Genomic DNA, 20,259 nt, shown 5'->3' on the forward strand with positions numbered 1-20,259 from the left:
GTGGCCCAAGGAGCAACATATAAAGTCCCTTCACACCTTTTGTGTTGTCCCTCGTGGAGGAGGATGGATCCTCCTCCACCAAAGAAGCGGCGGCTTCAGGGGAGCAGCAGCAAACCTGAGCCGATGGATGTCGATCCACCAGACAGCAGCGTCGAGCCCATGGAGGTGGACATCCCTCTGGAGGAGGAACCCATGGAGGTGGATCCACCTCCATCGAGGCAGGGCAGGCACCCCAACATCATGTCTGCCTGGCGACGCTGCTACCTCCATCGGCGGCGCACCAGGGGCTCTCCATTTCCATCTTGGCGTTGAAATGGCACCATCCGCCAGAGAGCCCCTGCGCCAGCTGCTGCTCCCTGCCGCCCTTTCTTCCCAGCTCTCCATCCTCAGCCTTCCCCAAGACCTCTCACCTCTTCTTCCCCTAACTCTGAGGGGACGGGAAGGACTGGCACTGCTGTCCTAGAAGCTGCTGCACCGGGACAAGACAAGGAGTCCAACAGATGGCTTTCAGCTTCCTGCAGCCTCCAGCTGAGCCCTGACAAGAGGGCAGGACTGGGACTGGTGTCCTCTCAGCTGCTGCACCACCACAGCATGAGGAGTCCAGCGGACGGCCCCGAGCTCCCTGCGGCCTCCAGGCGCTGGCACAGAAGCTACAGAGGCGGCTGTTCCTTTGGAGAAGCAGAGGACTTGGCTTTGGACGGGAAGAAGGGCTCAAGGGCAGCATGAAGGTCCACCGCAGTTGCTCCATTAGGACTTTTGTTTCAACAATGGGCCACAACCGATTTAAAAGGACAACACAAAATAACAATAAAAACCTGAGCAATTCTTAAAAAAGCAAAAACAGTCTGTGCCTCTCCATGTGGGTACTTGAGGGTCTGCCTGGGGACTCCCGTGCCCCCTCTTGCTCTCCCCAGTGGGAACAGCTCTTCCCCACAGGGTGAGGGCCCAGTCCAGGTCTCAGTGCTGGGTAGGAGCCTGGGCACACGGCAGCCCAGGGCAGGCTGCAGGTACGGCCTGTGCTCAGCGCTGGGCACAGAAAGCCAAGAAGGGGGGATGGAAGGCAGCAAGGAACTGTTGCAGATGCCATGGAACTAAACAGGAGGCATTACTTTCAGAGCAGCAGAATCTGAGTTGTTCTGCTGCCTCTTCTCAGAAGCCAGATGCCTTCCTTGTCCCATAAGGCCAGATGTTCTGCTTATAGCACTGACACAAAAACAAAGCAAAGATGAAACTGTTAGTCAGTGGAACATTGATCTCAGCAAGGCTGATCATACGCTTGGTAGAATGAATAAAATCACAGACATTTTACTAGTATGAAATGTCTTTCAAAGAGGGGAGCAAGCCTACAGAAAAATAACACTGAAGCATTGCAGTATAAACCCAGCCCTTTTTACCAGCTCCCCGTTCTGGATCACCTTTCCACACCATTCTGCTCTGCAAACCCTTGTAATACGATTGGAAATGCCTTGCACTGCTCTTTCTGCACACATGCAAGTGGGGTTTTGAGGAAGCAATGTCAAAGGCTATCCTGGCATTAACTAAATTCTTTTTCCTGTTAGGTCACCTGTTTGTGAAGAAGCATGGATTTATCTTCCACTGTCAATACAGGTATTTTTCTACTTGATGAATAAATCATTAGGGATAACAATAACCAAGTCCCATTATTTATATTTACAAGAAGGACTTTCAAGGCTGACACTGTCTAATTTCAAAAAGATAATTCATAGACTTGATTTTCTATTTTCTTTGGGGCTTCTCTCTCATCTTGTTAACACATGGAACATACACACACACAATGAACTTGCACACTGATTAACGTAACAAAATACATATATTTGCAGAATGCTTTTATGCACTACTTGAATCTTTGTACAAAGCAGACCCTAGTATTTACAGCAGCCATGACTTGTGCTTGCTGGAAGGATGTGTTCGAGATTCCCTCAGGAATTAGAGGTTACAAAATGATCCCCATGCTCTTGATTCTGGTTACGTGTCATATCACTGCATACAGCCATGTTACATCTTCCACACAGCTTAATAAGGACTTAAACTCCTATCTGTTAAAAATCTAATCACCAGCTTACTCTTGAGTTCTGACATGCTACCAGAGGATGCAGAGGATTTCAGAAGCAAAGGTCACAATCCAAGCTCATCCTATTCAATGCAAGCTCTGAGAACAGCTCCAAAAGTAAGGCCTCCTATTTTATTATGTGGCCCAGGACTTTAGAGGCAGATATTGGTGGTATTGATATCCTGGGTTGAAGTTTTGTGACAAATTCCCACCCACCACCAAGGATTTGAAACTTCAACTTCAATGTTTAAAAGCAACAAACCTACAAGCACCATTCCCCATTGGTTCCCACGGAACCTGTACCAAGAAATTACCATCAAGCCATTTTTTGGACTCTTCTGGACCTGTTTTATAGCAGCTGTGTGGTATTCACCCTTAACATCTGGCAAGTTGAAGTCATCGTAACGACAAGAGCACCTGATGCACAGGTACCTCTCAGGTCCTTAAAGAATACATCATCAGTGTCATCATCCCAGAAGGGTGGCAACACTTCACTTCCTCTCCCACAACTGCCCTGCCTGTCTCTGATGAAGTTCCAGTAACCGTCCATCATGACACAACAGGCACAGGGCTCTTCCCAACACATTTTGCTAATGCCAATGACACTGCAGCTATGGGACAGTGCCAAGACTTCCAGCTGCTCTACCTACTTCCACCTGCTGTGTGCACTGGTGTATAAATGTTTCAAATGTGCTTCACTGTACCCAGAACTCAAGGAAATGACTGAAGGATCTCAATAGCATGCACTGCCTCAAAGTTTGTTGGCTTGTCTGTTTATTACTGTGAGCTGGTTTTATTTCTATTCATCTTTCAAATTATATGCACACTCCATCCCCATTGAAAACTATGGCTGCTCTCAGGCCATTGCCTCCCCATGCCCAACACAGCCATGTTTTGGTCACCATGGGACATTCTAACGGTCACACTGCCATGGCTTTCTGATGTCACAAACCACCTCCCTGACAACCACTATAAATACGGGGACCCTGACAACAGAACATCAGTCCTTAGTCGACTCGCGACTTGGTGACACCCTTGTGGCCCAAGGAGCAACATATAAAGTCCCTTCACACCTTTTGTGTTGTCCCTCGTGGAGGAGGATGGATCCTCCTCCACCAAAGAAGCGGCGGCTTCAGGGGAGCAGCAGCAAACCTGAGCCGATGGATGTCGATCCACCTGAGAGCAGCGTCGAGCCCATGGAGGTGGACATCCCTCTGCAGGAGGAACCCATGGAGGTGGATCCACCTCCATCGAGGCAGGGCAGACACCCCAACATCGTGTCTGCCTGGCGACGCTGCTACCTCCATCGGCGGCGCACCAGGGGCTCTCCATTTCCATCTTGGCGTTGAAATGGCACCATCCGCCAGAGAGCCCCTGCGCCAGCTGCTGCTCCCTGCCGCCCTTTCTTCCCCGCCCTCCATCCTCAGCCTTCCCCAAGACCTCTCACCTCTTCTTCCCCTAACTCTGAGGAGACGGGAAGGACTGGCACTGCTGTCCTACAAGCTGCTGCGCCGGGACAAGACAAGGAGTCCAACAGATGGCTTTCAGCTTCCTGCAGCCTCCAGCTGAGCCCTGACAAGGGGGCAGGACTGGGACTGGTGTCCTCTCAGCTGCTGCACCACCACAGCACGAGGAGTCCAGCGGACGGCCCCGAGCTCCCTGCGGCCTCCAGGCGCTGGCACAGAAGCTACAGAGGCGGCTGTTCCTTTGGAGAAGCAGAGGACTTGGCTTTGGATGGGAAGAAGGGCTCAAGGGCAACACCAAGGTGCACTGCAGTTGCTCCACTGGGACTTCTGTTTCAACACTGGGCCACAACCGATTTAAAAGGACAACACAAAGTAATAACAATAAAAACCTGAGCAATTCTTAAAAAAGCAAAAACAGTCTGTGCCTCTCCATGTGGGTACTTGAGGGTCTGCCTGGGGACTCCCATGTCCCCTCTTGCTCTCCCCAGTGGGAATGGCTCTGCCCCACAGGGTGAGGGCCCAGTCTAGGTCTCAGTGCTGGGTAGGAGCCTGGGCACACAGCAGCCCAGGGCAGGCTGCGGGCACGGCCTGTGCTCAGCGCTGGGCACAGAAAGCCAAGAAGGGGGGATGGAAGGCAGCGAGGAACTGTTGCAGATGCCATGGAACTAAACAGGAGGCATTACTTTCAGAGCAGCAGAATCTGAGTTGTTCTACTGCCTCTTCTCAGAAGCCAGATGCCTTCCTTGTCCCATAAGGCCAGATGTTCTGCTTATAGCAGTGACACAAAAACAAAGCAAAGATGAAACTGTTAGTCAGTGGAACATTGATCTCAGCAAGGGTGATCATATTCTTGGTAGAATGAATAAAATCACTGACATTCTACTAGTATGAAATGTCTTTCAAAGTGGGGAGTAAGTCTACAGAAAAAAAAAAATGCTGAAGCATTGCATTAGAATCCCAGCCCTTTTTACCAGCTCCCCATTCTGGATCACCTTTCCACACCATTCTACTCTGCAAACCCTTGTAATACGATTGGAAATGCTTTGCACTGCTCTTTCTGCACACATGCAAGTGGGGTTTTGAGGAAGAAATGTCAAAGGCTATCCTGGCATTAACTAAATTATTTTTCCTGTTAGGTCACCGGTTTGTGAAGAAGCATGGATTTATCTTGCACTGTCAATACAGGTATTTTTCTACTTGATGAATAAATCATTAGGGATAACAATAACCAAGTCCCATTATTTACATTTACAAGAAGAACTTTCAAGGCTGACACTGTCTAATTTCAAAATGATAATTCATAGACTTGATTTTCTATTTTCTTTGGGGCTTCTCTCTCATCTTGTTAACACATGGAACATGCACACACACAACGACCTTCCACACTGATTAATGTAACAAAATACATATATTTGCAGAATGCTTTTATGCACTACTTGAATCTTTGTACAAAGCAGACCCTAGTATTTACAGCAGCCATGACTTGTGCTTGCTGGAAGGATGTGTTCGAGATTCCCTCAGGAATTAGAGGTTACAAAATGATCCCCATGCTCTTGATTCTGTTTACGTGTCGTATCACTGCATACAGCCATGTTACATCTTCCACACAGCTCAGTAAGGACTTAAACTCCTATCTGTTAAAAATCTAATCACCAGCTTACTCTTGAGTTCTGACATGCTACCAGAGGATGCAGAGGATTTCAGAAGCAAAGGTCACAATCCAAGCTCATCCTATTCAATGCAAGCTCTGAGAACAGCTCCAAAAGTAAGGCCTCCTATTTTATTATGTGGCCCAGGACATCAGAGGCAGATATTGGTGGAATTGATATCCTGGGTTGAAGTTTTGTGACAAATTCCCATCAGCCACCAAGGATTTGAAACTTCAACTTCAATGTTTAAAAGCAACAAATCTACAAGCACCGTTCCTAATTGGTTCCCATAGAACCTGTACCAAGAAATTACCATCAAGCCATTTTTAGGACTCTCCTGGACTTGTTTTATACCAGCAGTGTCATATTCACCCTTAACATCTGGCAAGTTGACGTCATTGTAAGGACAAGAGCACCTGATGCACAGGTACCTCTCAGGTCCTTAAAGAATACATCATCAGTGTCATCATCCCAGAAGGGTGGCAACACTTCACTTCCTCTCCCACAACTGCCCTGCCTGTCGCTGATGAAGTTCCAGTAACCATCCATCATGACACAACAGGCACAGGGCTCTTCCAACACATTTTGCTAATGCCAATGACACTGCAGCTATGGGACACTGCCAAGACTTCCAGCTGCTCTACCTACTTCCACCTGCTGTGTGCACTGGTATATAAATGTTTCAAATGTGCTTCACTGTACCCAGAACTCATGCAAATGACTGAAGGATCTCAATAGCATGCACTGCCTCAAAGTTTGTTGGCTTGTCTGTTTATTACTGTGAGCTGGTTTTATTTCTATTCATCTTTCAGATTATATGCACCCTCCATCCCCATTGAAAACTATGGCTGCTCTCAGGCCATTGCCTCCCCACGCCCAACACAGCCATGTTTTAGTCACCATGGGACATTCTAACGGTCACACTGCCACGGCTTTCTGATGTCACAAACCACCTCCCTGACAACCGCTATAAATACAGGGACCCTGACAACAGAACTTCAGTCCTTAGTCGACTCGCAACTTGGTGACACCCTTGTGGCCCAAGGAGCAACATATAAAGTCCCTTCACACCTTCTGTGTTTTCCCTCGTGGAGGAGGATGGATCCTCCTCCACCAAAGAAGCGGCGGCTTCAGGGGAGCAGCAGCAAACCTGAGCCGATGGATGTCGATCCACCAGACAGCAGCGTCGAGCCCATGGAGGTGGACATCCCTGTGGAGGAGGAACCCATGGAGGTGGATCCACCTCCATCGAGGCAGGGCAGGCACCACAACATCGTGTCTGCCTGGAGACGCTGCTACCTCCATCGGCGGCGCACCAGGGGCTCTCCATTTCCATCTTGGCGTTGAAATGGCACCATCCGCCAGAGAGCCCCTGCGCCAGCTGCTGCTCCCTGCCGCCCTTTCTTCCCCGCTCTCCATCCTCAGCCTTCCCCAAGACCTCTCACCTCTTCTTCCCCTAACTCTGAGGAGATGGGAAGGACTGGCACTGCTGTCCTAGAAGCTGCTGCGCCGGGACAAGACAAGGAGTCCAACAGATGGCTTTCAGCTTCCTGCAGCCTCCAGCTGAGCCCTGACAAGAGGGCAGGACTGGGACTGGTGTCCTCTCAGCTGCTGCACCACCACAGCATGAGGAGTCCAGCGGACGGCCCCGAGCTCCCTGCGGCCTCCAGGCGCTGGCACAGAAGCTACAGAGGCGGCTGTTCCTTTGGAGAAGCAGAGGACTTGGCTTTGGACGGGAAGAAGGGCTCAAGGGCAGCACCAAGGTGCACTGCAGTTGCTCCATTGGGACTTCTGTTTCAACACTGGGCCACAACCGATTTAAAAGGACAACACAAAGTAATAACAATAAAAACCTGAGCAATTCTTAAAAAAGCAAAAACAGTCTGTGCCTCTCCATGTGGGTACTTGAGGGTCTGCCTGGGGACTCCCATGTCCCCTCTTGCTCTCCCCAGTGGGAATGGCTCTGCCCCGCAGGGTGAGGGCCCAGTCCAGGTATCAGTGCTGGGTAGGAGCCTGGGCACACAGCAGCCCAGGGCAGGCTGTGGGCACGGCCTGTGCTCAGCGCGGGGCACAGAAAGCCATGAAGGGGGAATGGAAGGCAGCGAGGAACTGTTGCAGATGCCATGGAACTAAACAGGAGGCATTACTTTCAGAGCAGCAAAATCTGAGTTGTTCTGCTGCCTCTTCCAACAAGCCAGATGCCTTCCTTGTCCCATAAGGCCAGATGTTCTGCTTATAGCAGTGACACAAAAACAAAGCAAAGATGAAACTGTTAGTCAGAGGAACATTGATCTCTGCAAGGGTGATCATATGCTTGGTAGAATGAATAAAATCACTGACATTCTACTAGTATGAAATGTCTTTCAAAGAGGGGAGCAAGTCTACAGAAAAAAAAAATGCTGAAACATTGCATTAGAATCCCAGCCCTTTTTACCAGCTCCCCATTCTGGATCACCTTTCCACACCATTCTGCTCTGCAAACCCTTGTAATACGATTGGAAATGCTTTGCACTGCTCTTTCAGCACACATGCAAGTGGGGTTTTGAGGAAGCAATGTCAAAGGCTATCATGTCATTAACAAGATTCTTTTTCCTGTTAGGTCACCTGTTCAACAACAGGTCATGGAGGTGCTCCTTGTGAAATGCTGGCAGAGCAGAATGGATGCCAGCTGCAATCCTGGCGCATCTATTCAGCTAACTTAATCATAAAGATATTGTTTTGAAACAAACAAAAGAAATAATAAACGTACCAACTATACTAGCTCAGAAGTCACTACTATGAGAAGGTGGTGAGCAGAATTTCCTGAGTGATTTACTCTGTAACATGGAAACTGTTATTTATGAATTATTCACAAACCTAACTTGACACCTATGAATTTTCTTGGGGTTTCTAATAGTTTGGATTCTGTTTGTGGCATTTTTCAGCTGATGGGTTACTCACTGTTCATTTCTACTCATCACAACTCATGCCTCCAAGCAACAAAGTCTATTTCTGGATCAGATCACTGAGCCTTTAATGAGCAAGGAACAACTGCTTCCAACATAAATAGCAAACACCATACAGCTCTTTTTTTCCTCCAGGTAGGCAATGCAGTTCTCAATAGCACCCATTTGCCCCAGTCTCCAAGCTTCAGCCCCCAAGAGCCCTCAAACATATTCATTCACACCACAACTGATTTCCCAATCTTTCTCTTGCTTCCAGTTTGTATTTCATTTGGCCTGATTGAGACAATATGACAAACACTCTCAGAAGTGGAAGAGAAACATCAACATCAGCCCAGGGCAGGCAGCCTTTGGCAGCAACACCAGACACAGCGTGAAAGCTGATTTTGATTGGACTGTAGCAGTTGTGAGAGATTTACAGGAAAAAAAAAAACAAAACCTCTGTATTTCAATATTCTGAACCAATCCTTTCCTTTAGATGCAGAAAACAGACAGAAGCCTCATCATAATAGCAGACTCAAACTGAAAAAAAATATATAACCACTGATGCATAGGTAACAAAAGCACAGCAACCATATTCCCAATGTATGCGGACAGCTCTGCCTTCAAAGAATTTCAATTTAAAAACATTAGTATGATTAGTGCTTTATTTTACTCGTAAACATTCTGAATTTGGAAGATATATCCTCAATAACCTGTAAATTATTTAGAAGTATTTTTATTTTAAGGAATTTCTTGTCTGAAACAGTGACAGAAAATGTTTTATTTAGTGCTCAATGCAAAATCTGCTTCAAGGACTCTTTAAGCCGTGGGCCTCAAGCAAGCTACAGAGACCCAGTAATAAACTGGCCTCAACTGCTCTTCTAATCCTTAGGGATTTTAGACAGCAGCATGTCTACATTGCAAGTATCTCTACCATCATCATCTCATAGCAACATCAAAAGCACCATGTCAGCTCAAAAAAAGAGTGATCAAGCGTGGAAGTTTTGCTTAATGGCCATTTGAAAACAACTGCTGGCATGTATTGCTGGTGTTGTTCTAAAACCTACATAATAGTTTCTCAAGTAATTTCTAATACATTTCTAAATAGCTGTTTAAAACATTAAACTTGTCATGTAGCCCATGTCTCAACAGAGACAGCTGAGAAAGCATGAGAAGATTAAGCTGTTAAGGGTTAAATATGTCCATCCAAGGTGATTCCTTCCACAAACACCACAGGTCCTTTCTACACTTCAGGACAAGACAAACAACTCTGTGCTTGTCTACATCTTTAAATCTTGCATTATATCATGTCACTTTTTAGTTTTGTACATGGTTTAGAGCATTCAACTTGGCTATAAAGTCACAAACAACGCCTCTGGCAACCTAAGTCCTATTTCTATAAAACACACATGGATATCTGCCTCCTGTAACATTTTGTTCTTCTGCAATTTTATTTTTTGCTCAGCTCTAATGTTGCTTTTTAACAGCTATGGCTAAGATATCCAATAAAGTGAGACCAAGCAGCAGTAAAAAAAAAAAGAACCAAAAAAAACCCAACGGTAACATAGTTCAATTAAATCTACGAGAGTCCAGCTCCAGTGAAGCAAGACACACTGTACTTGCATGTGATAAAGTGTGACCCTCTAAAATTCCTAATTCCTGCAGCTGTTGCTGTAAGAGGAATTCAGCCTCTGATGGTTTGCTGAAGTCAAGGACTGAGGTTGTGAAGAGAAACTAGGCAGCGTTTCCACCTTTTGTGCAAAACCAAATACACGAACATTGCTTTAAGTGAAGTGACAGAAACATTCACAAATTAAATGAAAGCATTTTCACTGGAATGGAAAAAAAAAAATCCAACAACTCTGTGCCATTATCTTCTCTCCATGAGCTGATGCATCAGAAAGTACAGCATGAGGTATAACAAAGCTCCAGAGAGTACAGAGTCTTTCTGCTTAAGGCACAAAGTAAAAGAGTCCAGGTGGCACAGTAAATTGAAGCATCAGTTTCTCTACAAGATATGCAGAATAAGTTGCAGGTGAAGAAGAACTAACATCCTGAATGTTACTTGTTTACTTCCAGAACTGGTTTCAATGCCATCCAAGACACCTGGACAGTCATTTTTATACTGCAAGTATCAATTTCTCTCATTACTTGAATTACCTCAAATATGCGCAGTTATAAAAAACAAAAAAAAATTTTTTAAAAAACACAGAAAAAACCCATTACAAACAGGCAGAAGACAAAATTAAGTAAACATGGGATACAAACTGAACACAAGATAGTAAATTCTCCTGAGCATTCAAAGCAAATTACTTTATCCTAATGTTTTAAATGGGTTTTATTGATTTATCTCACTGTTGCTCTAATTTCATATTTAAAGTTCTTCCCCATCTCATTTACTTTCTGCATAGACTCTCTCATGCAGTTTGCTATCAGCTCTCAGAACCTGTAGTGGATTACACTGATGATACATACCATATGCTGAAGTAGAAGTTATTCAAATCCTTTGCAACATTTAGAAAGTGCTAAGATATTACAACGTTTGAAAAGCACTGGGAATGAGAAGGCAGGTTGCAGAATGGGAAGTTCTTTCCTTGGGAAAACAAGTACATCTGATAGAGGCACTCCCTTCAAGACATAAATTCTCAACTGATAAAAACCAGCCAGGCTCCAAGAGAACTAAAGCACCATGTGGAAATCTGGCCTATTGGTTAAGAGGGGAAAAGAAAAACAACCAAGAAATAAATGATGGCAACAAAACCACACAATCAGAAAAGCCCACAAATTTCCACTTCAATTTGCTGTAAGGATACAATGCTGCCTTCATTATCTGCAAAGATCATTTGCCTCAAAGCAAGCACAAACCTTCAACACTTCTCAAGTGTATTTCTTTTCTAGTTAATTGGGAATTAAAACCTCACGCCAATTGGTAGACATCATATGGCAAAGAGGCACCATGAAGTTCATGCCATGTAGCGGTAAACATCCAATTTTTCCCTTAAAAATTATTCTGAGGACCAATTCATTCATCCTGGCTTTCACCAAAAGCCTACCTAGAAGAGACGAAGTCATACTGAGTGATTAAGCAGCACTCCCTGCTGAAGGACTTTCCAAAACTAAAAATTCCAGGGAGAAACAAGTGCACTTCTATGTTCACCATATACAGGACCAAACTGAGCAAATTCCTGTCAGAAGAGATGATGTTTGCTTGATTGATAGAAGAACTTTGACATTTCTTCCTGCAGTAAACCAATCCTCCAAAGAGATACGATGAAACAGAAAAGAACGTTTACATTGGATATCACCTCAGAGCAAGATCAATTTAATCTGTGAACATCACCTGTGGGAAACAACAGAATACCCACCACCAGAGTCACGTCAATGGGAAGGGTGCAGAAGATGGAAGATATTCCCATTGCCATTGTCCAAAGAACTGGGTCACTGACGGTACCAGTTTTCAGTCTCTATCAAATATTACTGACTTCACGCTGTAGTAACTGCATGCTTGATAGAACCCTCCCACAGATTTCAATATGTGCATTTGCAGCATACCTTTTGGAAAAACTGATGGCTTCATGAATAAAAATAAGTATTTAGGTTTTGCCTGCAAGAATTCGTTTGGCAACACTGGGTTTTTTTTTCAGATGCAAAAATCCATATTTATAACTTAGTTCTATTTACCATGATAACTACTGAAATTCTCACTCGACCAAGACAAAAATCATTGCTTCAGGACAGAGCAATGTTTTTAGAGTCTGAAAAACATCACCTGCACAACCAAGGTGTTGAAAATGTTGACCTGTTAGAGCAGCAAGTATCTAGGCAAGCTAATGAGCAGACTGCTTTTTAGTCAAAGTAACACCAAAAAAATCCACAAAATACGACTGTTCAGCGAGAACATGACTTGTCAAATACAGAACGTACCAAACTTTGTTTTGATGATGAGTATAGTTTAAATTGACACCTAGTAGTATAATTAGAGCAAGTCATCAATTAAAAATATAGCAGAAAACAGAAAAAAATAGTAGTACTGTGTATGATGCTCTACATACTGAACTAAATGTGGACAAAGCTGAAATGTGGTTTGGATCCTTTGCCTTCATCTCTGCTGTGCGTTGTTCAGTCACTAGCACAGCAATACATATTGTTCTTCCCTAATAAAGTTCTGTGCCTGGGGAAGGCTGAGTAAAAAAACAGGATTAATGCAATCTCTGAAGAACTAGAAGGGTTAACCAAGCTATAAGTGCTAAAGAGCTAGGACTGACCAACAGTGCAGCCGGAAATTATCTTGAGGCAATACAGTTTCAATCTCATTCATCTTAAATTAAAATGAGCGTGTTTCACTAGAAGCTTTTATTCCACTGGAGAATGACTTCATCTCTAGCTTTTTAGAGAAGATTCTGTGTTCTTGTTCCAAAAGTCTAACTGCTGCAGATATTGAGCAAGGTGCAAACAATCCAGAGTGCTTACTAACTTCGATTTGCAGAAGCTGTTTTTGGGCTGAGATGTCTGTGTCTTCAGAAGAGCGTCTACTAAGAAAAAAGAAATAGAGTATTTCATATGTAAAACTGTCAAGCAACAGAGACTTTGGGGGAAGGTCCAGCTAAACAGCAAGGTCAACTGGATGCTCATTTTCCACATAACTTCAGTATCCTCCTCTTCTTTCACTCTTTAGCCTGGACTTTCATGAACAATCCCAGTAGTCAGTTACTCTCTACTCTCTAACTCCATTCCAGTGATGTTAGGAGGAGTTAGATGTATAAAGCTCTTTTTCAAAGCAAGTCTGGAAAATTTTTATGGGGGACTGAAGGGCTGCTGGAAAACCACTTTTCTCCCCACACTCTGAAAGTTAAAACTTAGCTAATGTTTTAAAATTGCTTGGAGCATTTACCCTACTCTTCTTGAAAGTCTATTTGATGCATTACTCTTTAAGGAAATGTGGTTAAATTAATGTGCATGGCCCCCTCTCACTTTTAGTTCACAGCTCCTTGTTCCTAAATGCATCACCAGCTCAAGTATTTTTGTAGCGTCTGCTCATTTTATTCCAAGCACATTCTTATAATTCAACAAGGCCCTCTGTTGATCACTTTCCTTCTCTGTTTTCTCAATGCTATTAAAATATTATTTTCCTGTTCTCTCATAATACTTTCAGATCCTCAGGACCCCAGACCACTTCAGTTTGACCTTTGCTGAATCCTCATCTCTCTTCTAACAGCTTCTCTATAATGGGGTAAGCTCCACTAAGTACAGTCATCCAGCAGCTATGAAGATACCTTTTGGCTTTTCACTACTTCTGTGTATCCACTGCAGAATTTGTTTGCTTTTCATTGTGCTTTTAATACTGCCAAGCAGCGCATTAAAGGCATCAGCTTTATCCTTTATAATCTCCTTTTTTTTTCTATTACTGCCTTTGTGTGCTTGTACTTACACTGTTGTTTTTCAGCTTTTTGTGTTTTATTTCCTTACATTTGTCCAGAAATCACAAATCAATTCTTGTCCTAATCTCTTGGCAGGAACAAATTCTGATCCTTTTTTCCTTCTTTTGATTATAAATACCATTTTTTCTTTTCTTTAAACACTCTGGGTCTGTATTTTCAGCACCCTGCTACATTTTCATATGTCAGAAGATTCCATAGACCAGTTCTAGGACTGATCATTTTGACAACTTCATATGCTACGAAGACCTAATACATATACTTAATCCCAGCTCACATAGTTACTTCAGATCTCCATGGATATTTCTATGGAATAATAATAGTTCCTTTAATGCACACAAACAAGAACCTTCATTCCAGAGGCTGATGCAATTCTCTTTCCTCCTCCTACGGTCATTATCCTTTTATCTCCAGCCTTATACAGAACTAAATACACTGTTTATGTTGCCTACTCGGTCCTGATTCAAGATTCAATTCAACAACTATTCTCTTCTTGCATTTAATATCTCCCTCTGCATCTAGATTGGAAGTCACCTTTCAGGTATTGGAAGAGAACAATAAGGTCTCCCCTCAGCCTCCTTTTCCCCAGACTAAACAGCCCCAGTTCCCTCAGTTGCTCCTCGTAGGCAACGTTCTCCAAACCCCTCACAAGCTTTGTTGCCCTTCTTTGGACCTGAGTGTCCTTTCTTTACTGAGGTTCCCAAAACTGAATACAGCACTCGAGGTGAGGCCTCACCAGTGCAGAGTACTGGGCAGGATGACTTCCCTAGTCCTGCTCATCACACCACTCCTGATACAAGCCAGGATGCCATTGGCCTTCTTGGCCACCTGTGCACACTGCTGGTTCATATTCAGCTGACTGTCCATCAGCACACCAAGGTCCCTTTCCATCACGCAGCTTTCCAGCCATTCCTCCCAAAGCCCACAGGGTTGCCTGGGGTTGTTAAGACCAGAATGCAGGACCAGACATTTGGCCCTATTGAAACTCATACAGTTTACCCTGTCCCATCAATCCAGCCTATGCAGGTCCCTCTGTAGTGCCTTTCTCCCCTCTGGCAGATCAACACTACCTCCCAACATGGCATCATCTGCAGACTGAGGGTGCACTCAACCCCCTCATCAAGATCATTAATAAAGATGTTAAATAGAAGCATCCCCAGCACCGAGCCCTGGGGAACAATGCATTATAAAACACACTGATTGTGATATAAGAAACCTGTCTGCGGGCTCTTACAATATGATTAGGAATTATGTTAGCAGTACATGGTATCTTATTGCACATACTTAAAACAGTCCATGGCTACAAATAAATGCTTTATAGGTAACATTCTCTGAAGTACTTAATATATATGTATATTTAAGATACCAGTAGGATTTACATTTCAAAACACTGAGTTATATATATGAGGGTGGGATTGAAGTACCTGAATTCCTTGAACACTCTGCAGATTTCTATGAGATTTTTCAGCTGATAAAGAAAAAATTCTAACTGCCTCCAAGTACCAACTAAAGCTATTCAGTATATTCTGCATATTCAGCATCGGAATACATGGTTGTATTTTTTTTTTAAAGAACTCAGAATGTACACAGGAATATCTGTGTCTTTTACATGCTGGAAAAAGTAATCCTAAACATACTGGAATAAAGCAATCCTTGAATGTTTCACTTTGCACTCCAAACCCCTAAGTGGTCACACAGCAACTACCAAAGGCAGAATGATTTTGTGGAAGGAGCAGCTTTCTTCTTATCTGATCCATAAGAGATTACTTCGTTGCAAAGAAACTATATGGATACCTGGGACTTTTTATGTAGAGATTGTTCCAAAAGTAATGCCTCCTATTTATTTCCACAGAAACAACAACAGATACAAAGAGCATAATATCACCATTCGTTAGAGCAAATTCTCACCTATAAAACATTCGTTTTCAACATAGTCATTCACTGTGCAATTTCACCAGTGATGGACAAGAAAAAGCCTGCATGCCATGCATGTCAAAATCTGCACCAGCAGAGATGGCCCAGTGGTTCCCAGCTGCTATGATGGCATTGCTGCTAGAAAAATCTTGTCTACACAGCCCATCTTTCATCACCCTGCACAGATGGAAGTCAGAGGGAGCCAAATCCAGACTATATGGTGAGTGCAGTAGGATAGTCCAACCAAGATGGGCAACATATTCCATGGTCCCTAAACAGGTTATGTGGCTTTGTGTTATCTTGTAAAACTGAGACTGTCTCTGGCAGAGTCCAGAAGTTGAAGCTTTCAGCTTATTCAGATATGATGTAATGGTCAGAATTGATGGTTTGTCCAGTTTCCAGGTACTCCAGAAGGATCCTCCCCTTTCCTATTCCAAAGGACAGTGTATGTTTCTTTACCCACTGAGGGCTGCTGCATCTTGAGCTTTTTCTTCGATGCAGAATTCACATCACTCCTCCACAGACTGCCATTTTGACTCTAGCTTGTAGCAGTGATGCCACATCTTGTCACCGATAATGATGCGATCCAGAAAACTGTCACCTTCATCCTCACAGTGGTTCAATATGTCCTGACAAACCTGCATATGGTGCTCTTTCTGTTCCTGTGTGCGCATTTCTGGGACCCACTTGGCACAGGCTTTCCAATATTTTAACACAGTCACCATCACTTCCAACACACTGAAGATGATATTAAGCTCTGTACACAGTTCTCAAGTTGCTCATTCACGCAGATGAGCTGATGGAGACACTCTTCATTCCATGGTGTGACAGCTGTCCAGAATGAGGCTTGTCTTCCATGCTGCTGATATGCTCTACCCCCCACCCCATTGTGCCAACATGCACTGTTTGATTTCCATAAACTTTCAGCAAATGTCAATGAATGTTGATGGGTAACATTTCTTCCACATGGAGGAATTCAGTTCCAAACCTCTGCTTCATACATACTCCCATGTCAACACCGTTCTGTCAGACTGACCCTCTGCTGCCATCTGTCACACAGCAACACAATTTAACAGGATATTGGTGGGAAGGTTCAACCTCTGCTGCCATCCCACCAACATACACCTCTGATGTTGCACGCCAGCATCATAAAATAGGAGGCATTACTTTTGGAGTAGCCCACATATGAGAAATCAGTATTTGTATTTCAGAATTATACATTACTCATCTCACTGCACAAAAAAAAAAAAAAAAAAAAAGGCCCAATTCTGTTTTAAATGACTTCAAAATGAAAATGAAATTGCTTTGTATCTTCAGATTTACTCCTGGAACAGTACGACCTGACTGAAGGTGGGAGAGAGATCAAAGCTTTCTGACGGCCATTTTCAGAGCTAGAAACTCCACAAACCCATCTTCGGTCCACATCAGTAAGTTAAATAAGCTTACAGGGAGTCTCCTGCCTTCTGCTTGCATTCTGTTTTATAGCTCTAAATGTAATTTAGAAAACAAAAGCTCTGAAAGCAGAGAAATACGGTATATAGCCAACATAGTATTTGGAGGGAAATAATGTAGATGGTCCAAATGTAAAAGCATGTATTCTCCAGTTAAGTACTTGATGTTTACTGTTCCATATAGATTAGAACCATGTCCCTCATGTACATCCTTGCCATTGAATGTCATAGTACAAATCTTGTCCCCAGAAAGATTCTATTGCCTTTCCATTGTATCAAAAACAGTACGTGACTTTGGCAACCAATTAAAAGTAAACAAGTCTTTAAATACCAAACAAGAATAATCACAAATGGCTGAAGGGTTGCTTTTGCTGTTGTTTTAGTTGTTGTTTTGTTTTTAAGTTTAAAAAAAAAAAAAAAAGAAAGAAAAGAAAAGAAAAGAAAAGGAAAAAAAAAAAGAAGACCTCAAAAAAAATGAGAGCATTGCAAATGAGAGACTAATTCAGGATAATTGCCATCTGGTTTAACATTTGAAAGCTGTGCTTTCTGCATGTGAGACTCATGTTATTTTCAGGGGAGACATCTCATTTGGGCAGGAAAGAAAAACAACCTGGTGACAGTCACAACAGTTAACTCAATGGGGCCCGGGGGCTTTAAATGCAACTAAGCAACTGCTGGGATTAAAACAAGTAAGTGCTGAATACAGAGTTTAGGGGGTGTCCTGAGTAGTTACAGATTTCTTCCACCACTTAAGGTGACACAGACAATACACAGGCTTGTAATAGAGAACCAGAGGACTACTTCCATTTCACTCCCTTCTGCTCCTCAAGAACAACAGCAGAGGAACCATGGGAAAATGAAGCAAATCTACCAGCCGTCTTCCATCAATATACCCCTTTTTATCATAGAATTTTAGAATGGCCTGGGTTGAAAAGGACCACAATGATCATCTGGTTTCAACCCCCTGTTATGTGCAGGGTCACAAACCAGCAGCCCAGGCTGCCCAGAGCCACATCCAGCCTGGCCTTGAATGCCTGCAGGGATGGGGCATCCACAGCCTCCTTGGGCAACCTGTTCCAGTGCATCACCACCCTCTGGGTGAAAAACCTCCTCCTAATATCCAACCTAAACCTCTCTTGTCTCAGTTTAAAACCATTCCTCCCTGTCCTATCACTGTCCACCCTTGTAATTAGCCATTGCCCCTCCTGTTTATATGCTCCAACTGTCTGGCTTTTTTGGAATCCATTCCACAGGTTTACAACTTAATTAACATCTCTAGCAGACCAGGTTCAGTTCACATACAGCATCCAAAGTGGAAGACTGTGTCCAGGTTGTCCATCCAGGCTCAGGATTGTCATCTCCCTGCTCACACAGCCCAGCTCTGTGCATGAAAGTAACCACACGCTGTGCACAAAGGCTGTGGGTAGGGTTGGTTGGTTGGGTTTTTTGATATTCCAAAAAGCATTCCTTAAAGGAGGCTTTTTGCTTTCTCACTGAATTATTCCTATCCCATTACACTACACACTTGTCGTTCAGACCTGCTGTTTATGGGATCTGCCATGCAACAATGTATGGTGATTTTCATTTGTTTCAGACTGCAAAGTACTGCAGGATGATTTCAAGATCAGCACAAACACAGAACCGTATTGTTCTTACAGCAGTGAGAAAGATAGGCCTGGCCCATGGTTATGGGGCAGCTTCATATGGCATTTCACTACTTTTGTCTGCACTTTTACATTAGTTTTAATTAGAAAAAAACTATTTCAGGATGGGGGGAAAAAAAGGATACAGTCACATAGCAAAAACCTGTGAATATGGTTTTACTATAGAAGTTACTGATTTGCAGTACAAGGTACTTATTTATTTATCCAGAGGTTTCGGTTGCACTTTATTAAACACTCAGGAACTGAGTTACTGATGGCAGCAGAAGGATCTCTGCCTCTGTGGATCTAGATCTGCCAATTCACAAAGGGTCACAAAATCAACACCTTTCCCATTTGCGTATTAAACTCTGAAATGCCTGAAGAAACGCATATGTCAGACATTTGTCTGAGCCTTCATTTCCATCATTCAATCTACGTTCAATATGTTTTCCTACAGAACTCAACAGAACCACATAAATCTCATTATATTGATTAATGTGCTATCCACACACTGCTGGCAAAGAAATACCAGAGCATAGAGAAGGAAAAATGCAGAAAATACTGCCCTAGATCAGCCCCCGCTCACACAGTGCAAATACAGTCATGTAGCTGCATCTGCCTTCCAACTCCCAGCTGAAGCACACAGGGCTATGGAGGGGAAAGACCTTTAAGAAGCAACAGCAGCAACATGGGGACAACATACAGAACCTGCATCAGTCTGCAGTCTTTGTTTAACTGATGCTAACCGCAGCTCTCAAGAATTTCCCAGAGCCAAAACCAGGAGAGCAAAGAATTTGCCAGGGCTCCGTTCCACCACATCTGGAAGGAGATTTTTGCTCCTGGCTACATTCTGTTCTGCCAAAATCTTGCTTAGGGTCTTCTGAGCACACTTTAAGGGTTACAGGGTAAGTATTTGCACTTCCCACAGAAGACAGGAGGCAAATCCAACTCCCCACAAAGGGAAAAGAACAAATTTACAACTAAACAATTACTTGTGGTATATTTATCCTAATCTCTCAACACACAAATGTTTTCAGTGACTGGAGGCAGATTGTTTCGCTTATAAGAGATACAAACTGTCAGGAAACAGCAAAAGGCAATTAGTAAATCACTATCGCTTTGGTAATCACTGATGAAATTTCCATGTTTTTTTTTCTAATTCTCTGTTGCTCATTCCCACAAACAAGCACGACATCACCTTGAAAATAAATGCAATTAATTATCTTAGCTGAAGCTTTTAAAACAGAATGGCTCCTAATCTACATTCCTTGGCAGCAATTCAGTAAGGCTGCACTACTGCAATGTTGACTGACTACTGTTGTGGTTGTACCACCATCCCCCTGTTTTCATTCTAACTTTTAAAGACTCATTTACAGAGTTTTTACAGTCCAGTGCTTTGAACTATTAAGTGTCCTGAAGTTGTGGTGAAAAGACTATGGAAAACATGGCTTACTCTGCAATGAAGCATTTTGATTCTGCACTAAAACATCCAATCGCTGTTAGCCCTACATGTCCAGCTACTCAAAAGTGAGCTGAATTCTCCTATGCACTTGAGCTAATTAGCCAATGTGCCTACCCACACTTACGCATTCTTTTCTTAGCACTTCTTGTGTTGGGATTACATCATTTCTGTTTAAGGATTTGGGGATTTCGCAGTATAACAGCAGCCACCACACTACTGATTTACTGCCTTAACAATAGAAACA

The 20,259-nt window shown here is 43.4% G+C and overlaps 2 protein-coding genes across 4 annotated transcripts in view; one reads left to right on the forward strand and one right to left on the reverse strand.

Annotated features, from left to right (window-relative positions):
• The window catches only part of LOC146760319 (receptor-type tyrosine-protein phosphatase T-like), a 243,240-nt gene that overhangs the window by 145,014 nt on the left and 77,967 nt on the right, over positions 1 to 20,259 (reverse strand). The window lies entirely within an intron of this gene.
• Positions 2,516 to 3,935, forward strand: LOC146760320 (uncharacterized). The gene is given in 3 exon segments (XM_085551352.1): positions 2,516 to 3,147; positions 3,149 to 3,469; positions 3,472 to 3,935. Coding segments are annotated over 3 exon segments (915 nt in total). The 5' UTR covers positions 2,516 to 3,012; the 3' UTR covers positions 3,931 to 3,935.

The sequence above is a fragment of the Coturnix japonica genome, chromosome 6 (assembly GCF_054131305.1).
Source record: "Coturnix japonica strain WE chromosome 6, WE-NBRP24, whole genome shotgun sequence".
NCBI lineage: Eukaryota > Metazoa > Chordata > Aves > Galliformes > Phasianidae > Coturnix > Coturnix japonica.